Raw genomic sequence first — 12329 nt, 5'->3', positions numbered from 1 at the left:
CCAGAACCTTGAGCTCACTTCCGCCAGACATCTCTTATTGAGGTGAGCAGTCGTCCTCCCTGGCGGCGACCTAGTTCTCGTTCTCGGTCAATGGTCGGTCAAAGGCGCGCGAGAAAAAAAAAAGAAAGAAACGCTGGCAACGTGTCTGCACGCCGCCCCCATGGCGATTGAATCCCTGCACGGCCCTGGTGGAGCTCGCGGGCTGAGACTGCCTGGCAGATCGATCACCACCCTCCGTGCCTCTGCCATGGTTCGAGTGATGTCTCAAAGGCGCGCTGCACTCTACATGGGTTCGACCTCGGGCGTCTTGCTCTTGGTAACAAGCTGCCTCCTCCGTCAGGCCATGCAGCTGCTTGCCCCTTTGGGACTGACGGTTTCCCCATCCACGGCATTCCTCCGGCCGATGTGGCTCCCCACCAAGTCTCCGCCGTCTCCTGTTGGCCGGAGCCGCGGGCAACGCAAACCTCTCGTCGCCTCCTCTGGGGCCCGGAATGCGACAGGCCCCCGGCTAACGCGTTCATGTCCAGCATTGTCGAAAATCGGCCTCTCTCGTCCCCACCGCCTCCGTTGCCCCCCAAGAGAACAGAGGGGCGTGTAAGGGCGTGCGGTCCGGATCGCACGGAAACGGGGGAAAGAAAGGGCGGGAGAGTGAGCAGGCGAAAGACGGAGAGAGAGAGAGACGGTAGCGGCCACTGATTCCATCGAGTACATATCGTTGACGCAGACGCAGTCGGCCTTCGCAGATGCCCTGTCTCGAGCCAGCTCCCATTTATCCCATTTAATCCATTCTTTTGTCACATTTCCCTTTTACTTGACATACTCCTCCGTCCATCATCCAAGAGGAGGTGGAAGGGGGAAGGGGGTGCGTCTGGCCTGTCTCCCGTAGTCAGGGCTACCATCCCCCGGAGACAGACCAAGCCTAGGCTAGGTTCCTGCGGATGGACCTCCGGACCGGCGACCGGCGACGACGACCGACGACCGAAGAGCAGGCAAAGAGCAGTACAGCGCCAGCAGGGCCCGCGTTCGGCATGGACGAAAACTATATAAAGAGCCTCCGTTTCACAGACAGATGGAGCCGTCCTGTCGTGCCAGGCAAGGCAGCAGTGCCCAGCAACCAGAGCACCCTTCCTCCTCCTCTGGCTCTCCCTCTCTCCCTCTCTCCCTCTCTCCCCCTCCCCCCTCCTCTTCTTCCTCTCCTCTTGATATCGTCTTCCGGTCTCTGTCACCAGGACTCGGCTTGACATAACCCACGCTCTTCACCATGGCCGTCTCCGTGGCTCGGAATACTCGCCCCCGTCCCACCACCTCCTTGAGCTTCGGCGAGCTCGTTACCTGCCCATTTCCCACCGTCACCGCCGCCTTCTACCACCAAGCCTCCTCCTCAGCTTCCTCCTCCACACATTCCCACATTGCCGTCCGTGACCTATCCGGCACCGCCCCTCGCGAGTTGACCTATCCCCAGCTTGCCAGCCATGCCCAGGCCCTTGCCTTGAGGCTACGCGGCCTTGGCGTCCAGCCCCGCCAACGGATCCCCCTTGTCGTCAAGCGAGGGCTTGAGATGGTCGTCGGCATATGGGCCATCTTGTCCTGCGGTGCTCAGTATGTTCCCCTCGACGGCGGCGTCGTCCCTGACTCCACCATCAAGCACGTCGTCGAGCAGTCTGGTGGAGACGTCGTTCTTTGCCTGTCGACGACAGAGCATCGAATCCGGAGCCAGTTCCCCCATCTCACTCCCGTCCTCATCGACCAGTACATGGCGGCGGACCCTGCCGAGCCCTCGTCAGACGGCTGGATAGATCTGGCCTCTCCAGATGCCGGATGCTATGTCATCTATACCTCTGGTTCGTCCTCCTCGTGGCGGTGACAGCCTAGTCTCTCTACTTCCGACTCACACGTGTGGACACGTAGCGCTGATACACGCGCTCAGGGACCACGGGCAAGCCCAAAGGCGTTGATGTCACGCACAGGAACGTGGCCAACCTGGTTTGCCTCTCGCCCGGCGGCCTGGGCATCCGTCCCGGCATGTGCGTCGGCCAGTTGCTCAACATCAGCTTTGACATGGGTAAGCTCTCCCGCCGCCGACACAAACATACACATTCACACGCCCGCCTATGTCCCGTATCCGGGACCCATGCTTTGTCACGTTCCACCACATCGTGCTCCGTCAAGTGATGCTCATCAACGACTGACTCGGGACCGTGTAGCCGCGTGGGAGATTTTCGCGTGTCTGTGTAACGGCGGCACGCTGGTGGTCAGGGGGTCTCAGTGGGAGCCCACGATCCGGGAGGTGAGTTGTGACGCGCGAGCATCAAAAATGGGCATTTCGGACCGCTGACGGGACGTCCGTGTAGCTTGACGTGCTCATCTGCACCCCTACCATCCTGTCCAAGTACCACCCGGCCCAGTACCCCAAGATCAAAGTGGTGGCCACGGCGGGCGAGCCCACGTCCCAGGCGCTGGCCGACCTCTGGGCCACGCACGCGACGTACTGGAACTGCTGCGGTCCGACCGAGACGACCATTGTCAACACCATGTCGCGGCACGTGGCTGGCGACCCAGTCTCCATCGGCCGGCCGACGCCCAACAACAGCGTCTACATTGTCGACGACGCCGGCGAGCCTGTCCCTGTGGGCGTGCCCGGAGTGATGTGGGCGGGCGGCCACGGAGTCTCTCGTGGTTATGTGGGACTCGAGTCCAAGACAAGCGAGTCGTATATTCCAGACCCCTTTGTCGACGACGGGTAAGACGCTGCTCCTGCTACCAGCTGACGTTTCGCATTCTGACTGACGGCCGTCTGTCTCACCAGGTCCCACATGTACTGCACCGGAGACTTGGGTCAGTGGAGGCTAGACGGATCCATCGACATCCTCGGCCGCTGCGATGACCAGGTCAAAGTAAAGGTGCGCTGCCCTCCTTTCTCCCCCACCTATACGAGGAGACTGTCCGGCTGACTTGAGAAATAAGGGGTTCCGAGTTGAGCTGGACGGCGTCTCGTCGTCGTTGGCGTCGGCGCCGGGCGTCTCCCGGGCCACGGCGCTGATGGTTGACGGCGACCTCCACGGCTTTGTCACCCCGTCGGGGCAGAGCATAGAGGCCATCCTCGAGTATGTCCGCACGCTCCAGCCCTATTACGCTGTTCCGGCCAAGATCCATCAGCTGGACGAGTTCCCGACGACGGCCAACGGCAAAATCGATAAGAAGATGCTGCGCGTGGCCGCCGAGCCCGTCTCGGTGATCACAGAGGAAGATTTGAGCGAGAAGCATCCGGCGTCGGCGGCCAAGATGTCCAGCGACTGCGGCACACTCATCGAGACGCGGTCATCGTCGTCGACCTTCACCGTCGTGTCCGACACGCCGGACCTCGACCAAGACATGCCGAGCAAACGGTTGCCGCAACCACTACGGGGTCTCAGACACCGCATCCTCATCGTCTACCGGCTGCTCTTCAGCCTCGTCGGGCTCACAAATATGGCCGCGCTCATCGCCTTCGTCGTCTTGAGCCCCGGCCCGGAGTGGCTCGCCATCCTGACGGCGGCCAACCTCGTCACAGCCGTGCTGGTGCGCCAGGACGCCGTCATCAACCTCCTCTACACCCTCTTCTGCTCCATGCCCAAGGGCGCCCCCCTGTGGATGCGGACTCGCTGCGCCAAGATTTACCACCTCGGCGGCGTCCATTCTGGCGCCGGCGTGTGCGCGACCTCGTGGCTCCTCGCCTCCACCATCCGCTCAACAGTGACCTACGCCAAGGAAAAGGGCTCTGCCGTCGACTCGCTCGCCACCATTGTTGTCTCCTGGCTGCTGTCGGCTCTCTGCTGCACCATTGTCGGCTTCGCCTGGCCGTCCTTCCGCAAGAACCACCACAACCTATTTGAGCGCCTGCACCGCTTCCTCGGCTGGACCGCCCTCTGTCTCTTCTGGGTCCGCACCGTCCTGTCCGTCTACGACGCCACGTCGGTCGGCCAAGATCTCGGCCTGGCCCTGGCCCGCAGTCCCGGCTTCTGGATGTTGGGCGTGGCGACGTGCAGCATCGCCTCGTCGTGGTTCTTCCTCCGCCGCGTGCCCGTCAACGCCGTGCCGTTGTCGGACCACGCCATCCAGCTGCACTTTGGCTACACGGTGCCCGTCAACGGCAGCTTCACCCGCATCTCGACGCGGCCCCTGCTCGAATGGCACTCGTTCGCCACCATCCCCACCCCCAAGCCGTCGGGCACCGCCACCAAGCCGGGCTACTCGCTCGTGGTGTCCAAGGCCGGCGACTGGACAGAGGCGTGCATCCGCAACCCCCCGACGCATCTTTGGGTCCGCGGGCTCCCGGCTTGCGGTGTCATGCGCATCGCAACCCTCTTCAACCGCGTCGTCGTCATCGCCACCGGGTCCGGCATCGGCCCCCTGCTCGGGCACATCGGCCAGCCCAGCTGTCCGACGCAGCTCATCTGGTCAACGCCAAACCCCGAGCAGACGTTTGGCAAGAGCGTCATCGACAAGATCCGGCGGTCCATCCCGGGCGCCATTATCCACGACACGAGAGTCAAGGGCCGGCCCGACCTGGTCAAGATGGGCTTCAACCTCGCAAAGGACTTTGGCGCCGAGGCCGTCATCATCATTGCCAACGAGAAGATTACCAAAAAGGTAGTCTATGGCCTCGAGTCGAGAGGTCTGCCGGCCTATGGAGCCATTTGGGACAGCTAAAAGCGTTGAAATGTTTTTTTCTTCCGGTTTCTAATACTGCACAATTTGTACATGATAATGTGGCGGGATCTTTGCATTTTTACTGGGCAGGGCGTGGACAATCCACGAGACGAATTGGTTACGGCGAAACGAATATCTTATGATGCACATAGCTGGGTCGGAGACCTTCAGGATACCACTTTGAATACCATTTGCATTTGCTCTTCTCCAAGCCTGCTGCCCATTCCACCGCCTGTCAGCGCACCGCCCATGGTCGTTGAAATGGCGCGGGCCGGTCCGTCTCCGCCCCCGCCGGCCCTAGCTTCGGCTCCGGGTGGGGCCGCCCTCCGCCATGATCTGCGCCGGGCTGGAGACGGACGGACGGTCAGCATCATGAGATGTCACAGAACATGAAATGGAATCCGGCGAAAATGGTTCCCAAATATGTTGACATGTCTAGGCTATCTATATCTCTTGCTCGAGAAATGCGCTGCGCCGCTGCAACAGTCCCGAATCCGGCCATCGAGGCACAAGCTACGCCGTTGCGATTAAGAGCCAGGCTCTTCCAGATCGGTATTAACACCGCCTCCCTAGTCCGCCACAGCTGTGCCCGGCTTGAGTCACTTCTTACCCGAGAGGTCGTGTGGGAGGGCCTTCCACACGACCTCTCGGGTAAGGTCAGCTCCTCTGGCCGGCCCCGCCTGACGAACGTTCCTGTCGAAGCACCGGCGTGTTCTGAAGCTCGAGGAAACGAAATGCGCAACTGAGATTTGGCATTACTCTGCTCTTTGAGACTAGGTGACGACCGCACTGTGCAGACGGGATGAGTGAGCTGGCTCCATCAGCGTCGCTGAGCTTGGTGTCCGGTGGAGAGTTTGTCACAGAGGCTTCCGTCCCTCGGGCTTTGACGCAATAACTTGTTCCCTATTCACTTTTAGAATACAGATTTCCACGACTGTCACGCAATTTTGCCGTCTACCGGATGGCGACGTAAAGATGGGCGGCTAACCCGATTAGCCGCCGAGTGAGCGCCGACAGCAGTCAGACTCCATGTTACACGGCACCTGTAGCCGCCTCTTCATGTTTGGTAACTCGGTGTCATTCATCGCATGTTGGTTCTCAGCCACTCTGGGAGTAGCCGTGAGTCAAATCCGCCAGCAGTCAAAGATGCGCGTGTGTGGATGGAACTTGCGTGCCAGCTCCCGGTAGCTTCCGCCCTCGGGATAGTCAGAGTGCTCCATGTTCCGCCTTCAAGACGCAAGGGGTGGGGGGGTGTCGAACCCTGTAGGCCGAAACACACACTACCTGCGTGTGCGTCAAAAGTCTACAAGCACCGACCCGGCGGCTCAGCTGGGACGAAAAGTCGACGTCATGACGCAGCTGCTTCCCGCATATCAACAGGGGGGTTGGATGAGGAAGGCTTGTTCACGAGAGGTTCCAAAATGTCCAAGCTACCCCTCCCGGCGCTCCAGGCCAACTCAGCTCAAGGGAGAAGAAATTCTCTTGCGGTCTCGAACACAGTGGCTTGTGGCCGGCCATGAACGAGACGGAGGCATTATCGACATTTCAACTGAGACAGTCACCGGAACGACGGTGGCGGCGGTCCATGCCAGGGGAGATGGTCATTTATGGCGATTCTAACGCCGACCAATCTTCGCTGCAGCTTCTACGGATTTGCGAGATTACCTCAGCCTTCGTGAAGACTTTTTTTCTTTAAGCAGGAACACTGACTCTATTCTTTGGCCATCGCTCGGCGAGGACACTCCGTACAGGTGTATCGAAGCAGCTGAAAAGCCTTGCGATCTTGAGCCGGTTTAACTCCATGCACATCGAGGGGTTGGATTCATCCGTCCTCCTATGCCCCTGCTGATATCTCCACGGCACCCCACCCGCGCACCTTGTAGTTTTGGGGGGGTTTCTATCCGTATTGATCTCAGTACAGGATGGATACAGCGAAACGGTGGCCACATTTATGAAATGCATAAATTCGTCGATGGCGATCGGCAGTGGCTCTTATGAAACACCTTTCTTGTTGATTGCTCTAGATGACCGACAAGCAGCTGTTAGTACTGGAGGCTCTACAGCCTGTCTAATAATACAACTCCATAAAAGTCAGGCAGATAAGCCCAAAAGAGAGGCCCAAATAAACAAATATAGTTAATACTGTATAAAGCTCTCTATAATGTTTCCCTTTTCTTGGAAGAACTCCCTCTGGACACTGGTACACCTCTGGGTCCATATATATATATCCAATCCCATGACCTCCACAATTTATACCTGACAAGACCCTTTATCCTTATTCTGTTTGAGCAGTGCCTGGGTCGCCCTTAGCGTCTGCCTCGACCCTCTTAGTCCAATACTCGCGCATGAGCCGGACCTGCTCGCAAGTAAACTGCCAGCTGCAGTTACTGTTGAGAGAAGAAAGAGTTAGCCTCCAAAGTGCCAGATACGATTTCCAATGGGGGCACAACGTACTCTGGCGCAACTGTAATCAACAAATTGTTCGTGGTGTTTTCGTACTCCTCTTCGACACAGGTCTCGCTGATGCGGCCCCCTTCGATTGCCGGCTTTTCGGCGGGAACATTGCCGGCGTTGAAGACGCACGACCTGCCTGCCGAATGAGCGCCCAGGCCGAGCCAGTGGGCAATTTCGTGGGGCAACGATTTACCCTCGTTGTAGAGAGCGTGGCTGCTGCCTGGCAGAGCCTTGGCATTCAACCTGATGAAGTCATGCATAGGATCAAACGAGTCTTCGAAGCGGTTCGCCCGCGCCTGCCCGGCGTGCTTTTCCGAGAGTTGCAACACGTAAACGTTCAAAGAGGCCCATTTACCTTGATGAAGTTGTGCTATATTCTCCCGTGTCCAATACGCTCTCGACCAGTCGACGTCCTTGAGAACGAACTGCATCTTTGCCGCGACGTAGGCTCTGTTGGCTACTTTTATCTGCGCCTCGATCTGCGCTCTCTATACAGGGGAGCGTGCGTAAGCTTATATTCAGAACAAACCAGAAAAGGTGGAAGAAAAACGGGGGCACGGGGAGGTGCTGATGCAGCGGCGCTTAGCTTACAGTCGCTGTGAACTCATTCCCCACAATCTTGAGCTCTGGGGGGTCGCTTGGCTTCAGGTTGTCGAATGCCATTATATGGACATAAATGGGGATAGTGAAGGTTTCCCCTTGGACTGCGCTGGTGTTGCTACCCGCAGATGGCGGCGCCTCCATCGTTCCTTCTGGCGCATGTTGTTGAACGTCACGAGCGCATAGCAGAAATTCATTCACCTCCTGTGTGCTGGGTCCTTGAAAGTTGCATGCGCTTTGGACCTTGGTGCACATATCGGTGTCGATAAAAAGCTTCTTGCAGTACTCCTCAGCGCTTTGGACTGGAATCGGCGCCACAGCCGGAGATGGTGCTGCGCCCGGGGAATCTTCTGCACCCTGGCGAGTGCTGACATCCGAGGAATCTTCGCCATTCGACAAACCAATGTCATCCCTGGCATCTGCTTCCGACGAAGCTGTTATGTTGGCTGGGGAAGCCGCGCTAAGGACGGCAGCAGTGGCTATGATAACACTGAGAGCCTTCATTTTATGATAGCTGGCTTGATGTACGAGTCTTGTTTTTTAAAAGAGGGAAATGACCGTACAAGATCAAAACGAAAGACGAGCGAGGTTAGGATAAGCGAATGTTGATGATGGTGATGATAAAAGGCAACAATAGGCCACCGCGCATTCTCTCTTATATACCTGGCCGGAGCACCAACCAAGGTTCTTTGGAGTCATTTACACAATGCAACCCATCAATCTAATGAAGAGCCTAACAATTCCATGATAGGCCTCCCTCCACATGAAACAGACTTTACAGTCAATGGCTATGACAGTGAAACATAAGTGCCCAGGCTGCGATCAAACGAAACTCAACTCATTCCAAGGGCCCCCTGTCTCCGATAAGTCGGGTCTTGCTTGATTTTTGTACTGTCCCCCTTTACCCCGTCGAGAAAGCTAATAACCTTAGTAAATTGTACTGTACCTGCTATTTCTCTTCCTAAGGACCAGTAACGAAGTTGCTAAAACCCCATGAAATGTCATAACGTAAAGCTAAGCTAATAGAGCCAGCCAAGCTAACGAGGCAGCGTGTGGAACGAATGCCCAGTTCTATACAACAGGTATTTACGACAGGCAACTACTACAAGGAAGAAATAGCCCCGATGGAGCTCTCGAATAAAGAGCGACAAGCCAAAGAGATACAGCGTCCATTATCTCAGTTGGGGTCTATCTTTATGGACTGTCAGGTTGAACCTATTTAAGATGAAATAGTTGGAAATAGCTTCACTTTCCTACCTAGTTGGACAGTAGCTCGTTGTTACAAAGTATGTGAGCTCTGGCTAATACGGTGACAGGGAGGATTTGTGAACGAGTGAAGTTGAGAATCTTTTGATTGCGGCCTTTGTAGTACCTATCAAGTTTAGCTGCGTCCTACGACTAACATAGCCTACATAACGTCTTGTTAGATGTATGCCGCGCTAAGAGGGTATATCTACCCTTCATCCATGAGCACGCAGTGGTTAAAGCTCGGCTCGGCTCTGACTAGTCCAAGAAGTCACAGATTCCTAGCTGCCAAGTAGAGTTTTTAAAGATTGCCGATCGCGGAGAGGGTAATAGCAGGATGGCCCACCCAGAACATAGGGCTGTAACTTGTGGGCCCTAGCTTCCCTCCGAATTAGGAAAGAACATCTCGATTGATACCCACTAGCAGATCTACATACAAAGCTACTTGACTCGAGGTCGCGAGATGCTCCGTTACCAATTTTGGGACCAGCATATAGCTCCTGCCGGACCTTCCATCATTAGCAATCGAGGCGAATGGAGTACTTTGTAGAATTACTAGTTTCAAACCTTATACTAAGACTGTGCCAACTCGAGCCCGGAGCAGCAGGGTTCACATGAATGGCTCTGTTATTACAGACGTATTGCGTGCTACTGATAGCTGCGAGCGGCAATATAGCGACTGGTCGATATACCGCTCCTGCCCGCTGTTATTGCTCGCCGGAGTGTTTGTGGTATTCACAGAGTGGCAAACCACTCAATTAACTCACCGAACAGTCAAGTTGCGTAGATCGACGGCTTATATTAGCCACGTAACCCGTCGCCCGCTAAGGGCCTAGGCAAGCACTATACGTCTATTCGAAAGACCCCCCGCCTAGCCCTTAGCCCGGAAAAGGACCTTATAGGGAGGCCTAGGCCGACCCTCTCGGCCTTCTACCAGCTCCTCTTCGGGGCCGGCTTCCTATTTTCCTTCTTAAAAAGGACTAATAAGGTAGACCGAGACGACTGCCGCTGCGGCCGAGGAAGGCATACGGCTAGGCACCTTATCCTAAGGCGCCCGAACTATAGGTGGGAAAGAGAGGCCCTTTACCGGACCTCTAAGAGACGGCAGGGGGCCCTTAGCCTACCTATTCTCTATAGCTCTAAGGAAGGAAGGGAAGCCCTTCTAACCTTCTTAGCTAAAACGGAGATAGGGACAGCTAAGTAGCTCGAAAAGGAGTAACCTAGGGGCCCTAGGGCCCTTAGGGGGGGAAAACACCGCGCGGGAGGAACCAGACTAACCTTTCCTTTATTATTGCCTTTATAGCTACCCTTTCCCTAATTAGTTATAAGCCCCTAGGCTCTATAGCTAGCTAGGACTGCTAATAGGGGCCTAGGCCCCTACTAGCCTCGCCATGGCCCTAGAGGCTGCATGCGAGTAATAATATATATATAAAAAAACCCGTCGCCCTCGTTGCATTGATGCATTGATTGCGAGAGTTATTTAGCGCCCTCCCCTGCCTATTGCCAGGCTACGTTCAGTTCCTTAATCACGACCCCTGCTGTAACCTCTAAAAAGGCCACTATTTGATGAGCCGACCCAAGGCGTCAGCAGAGTCAGTGCGAGCACCCCTTTCCCTTCGAGTTACACCCTTACCGGCGGGATGCATAAAGAGCACGACGTACGAAATATATTATGCTGGTTACCTTGGGCCACAAGACGTATCCATACTAGTACAGATATCCCGCTAGATAGAATAGGACGTGCATTACTTTCTTCAAACATGTATAGCCCCCCTTTGCCTTTCACCGCACTCTCAAGCACCTGCTTGAATGCCTCTTCATCGACCCAAGCATCGATGATCCCCTTATAGTCGGGCACTAGCTCCACCATCAGCCAAGACCAAATTGCCCGGGCTGTATTCATCTTAAGCCGGGTGTATAGTCGTATCACTATCAGCCCAGCAAATAAGAAGGGCCTCCTGCACTCCACTGACTTTGGCGGTATAGATGGCATTAAGGGCATATGTACATGTCCTTTCGGCGGCGCTTTCCCGACTTGCAGCCCATGTGCATCATTTGTCCCTTTATTACGCTGACTGAAGAAGAGTCGCCGGGCACGGTCGGTGGCGACTAATTGGAGCCAATGGGAAGGGGGAGTTTTGTTTCCTCAAGGGATGTGGTGACTCGTGCCCGCAAAATCCCATCCGCTCCGCCACTAGCCATAAAACGACATCCTCGATTGACGGCAAGCGCTCGTGCCCAGATTCGCCGCCAGAGGCTGACATGGCGCCGCATCCCAAGTTCGACCATCTGATTCACGTATAAAGGCTATCCAACTGAAAGGCAGAACCACTGTCGAATAGCTCATCGTCTCTCTCGCAGCGGCAGCAACTATCGGGCGAACAGGAGAGCCGGGTTCTGTATTGGGTTTTCATGGAAAGGTCTTGTGGGACTGTGGTGCGCAAAGAGTTGATCTACTGGTTGGCCAAGGGCGTCATCCGCCGCGACGGCGTCGAGGACCGACTTGCCCCCGATTTCGCCGACTATCCTATCGTCTTCACGCATGGTGATATTGCCGCGCGGAACGCTATGGTGCGTGATGGTCGCATCGTCGCCCCCCTGGGTTGGGAATTCGCCGGATGGTACCCAGAGTACTGGAGTATGTATTTGCATTGCGTGGCATAAAATTGACAGGGAGACACTCGGCCGCCATTTTCCATCTCTCTTTGCAAGGCGCTACAACCTCGAATGCGTTCTTGTTCAATTCATCCTCAGGCTTTCCTGATACTGATACTATATCTGCCTGCTAATCCATATTGACAAAGTGAAATGTTGTAGCTTCAGTTTCTACTTGTCGCCATCTAACGCCGCTTTGCCTCCCAAAAAGGAGGACAAGTTACCCGCCCTCATCCGTAGGCATTGAAATATGACTTGCCACTGTACCGTTCACCTCTTACACCGGAAAAGAGTCCACGAAAGCACTGATGCGCTCGGGGAGCTGAAATCCAGATTTTATATTATCTCGTGGGGCGTCTCTATGACTTAACCCGATCACTTCACTGACTTGGCATCTGTAGGAGGCCATGACCTGGGTAGACTCTTTGGTTGACGGTGCCGAGGTCGATGTGGCCGTATGCAGACGTGATGGCCGACGAATATGCTCCACGTGCTCAGCACTCGACGCCCTTAGCAGCAGCCTCCGGCTTGGGTACTGGGAGTCCATTCTGATTCATGATCTCGAGCGTCTGGACAAGCTTGTCGCCATCTCCGGTAGCCAAAGGCGCCGCCGCGACGCAGGCTATGAAAAGAATCGCCAGGCAAGCAGGCTTCATTATGTAGATTATGTCGGAGAAGAGCTGTAG

At 55.8% G+C, this 12329-nt stretch overlaps 3 protein-coding genes across 3 annotated transcripts; 2 read left to right on the top strand and 1 right to left on the bottom strand.

Annotated features, from left to right (window-relative positions):
- Nucleotides 1-1261: 1261 nt before the first annotated feature.
- On the top strand, nucleotides 1262-4689 carry HRG_08186 (AMP-binding enzyme domain-containing protein; the record flags this gene model as incomplete). Its single annotated transcript, XM_044866657.1, has 6 exons — nucleotides 1262-1841; nucleotides 1928-2062; nucleotides 2205-2287; nucleotides 2352-2740; nucleotides 2807-2900; nucleotides 2965-4689. The coding sequence occupies 6 exons, from the start codon at nucleotides 1262-1264 to the stop codon at nucleotides 4687-4689; spliced, it is 3006 nt and encodes a 1001-aa protein (XP_044718546.1).
- Nucleotides 4690-6964: 2275 nt separating this feature from the next.
- Nucleotides 6965-7574, bottom strand: HRG_08185 (uncharacterized protein; the record flags this gene model as incomplete). The annotated part of the gene is made up of 2 exons (XM_044866656.1): nucleotides 6965-7076; nucleotides 7144-7574. The coding sequence occupies 2 exons, from the start codon at nucleotides 7572-7574 to the stop codon at nucleotides 6965-6967; spliced, it is 543 nt and encodes a 180-aa protein (XP_044718545.1).
- A 3826-nt stretch (nucleotides 7575-11400) lies between these two features.
- Nucleotides 11401-12329, top strand: HRG_08184 (uncharacterized protein; the record flags this gene model as incomplete). Its single annotated transcript, XM_044866655.1, has 2 exons — nucleotides 11401-11559; nucleotides 12045-12329. 2 exons carry the CDS (start codon nucleotides 11401-11403, stop codon nucleotides 12327-12329), a joined length of 444 nt encoding a protein of 147 aa, XP_044718544.1.

Source organism: Hirsutella rhossiliensis, assembly GCF_020360975.1.
Source record: "Hirsutella rhossiliensis strain HR02 chromosome Unknown scaffold00009, whole genome shotgun sequence".
Classification (NCBI taxonomy): Eukaryota; Fungi; Ascomycota; class Sordariomycetes; order Hypocreales; family Ophiocordycipitaceae; genus Hirsutella; species Hirsutella rhossiliensis.
This window is presented reverse-complemented; position numbering and strand designations above follow the sequence as displayed.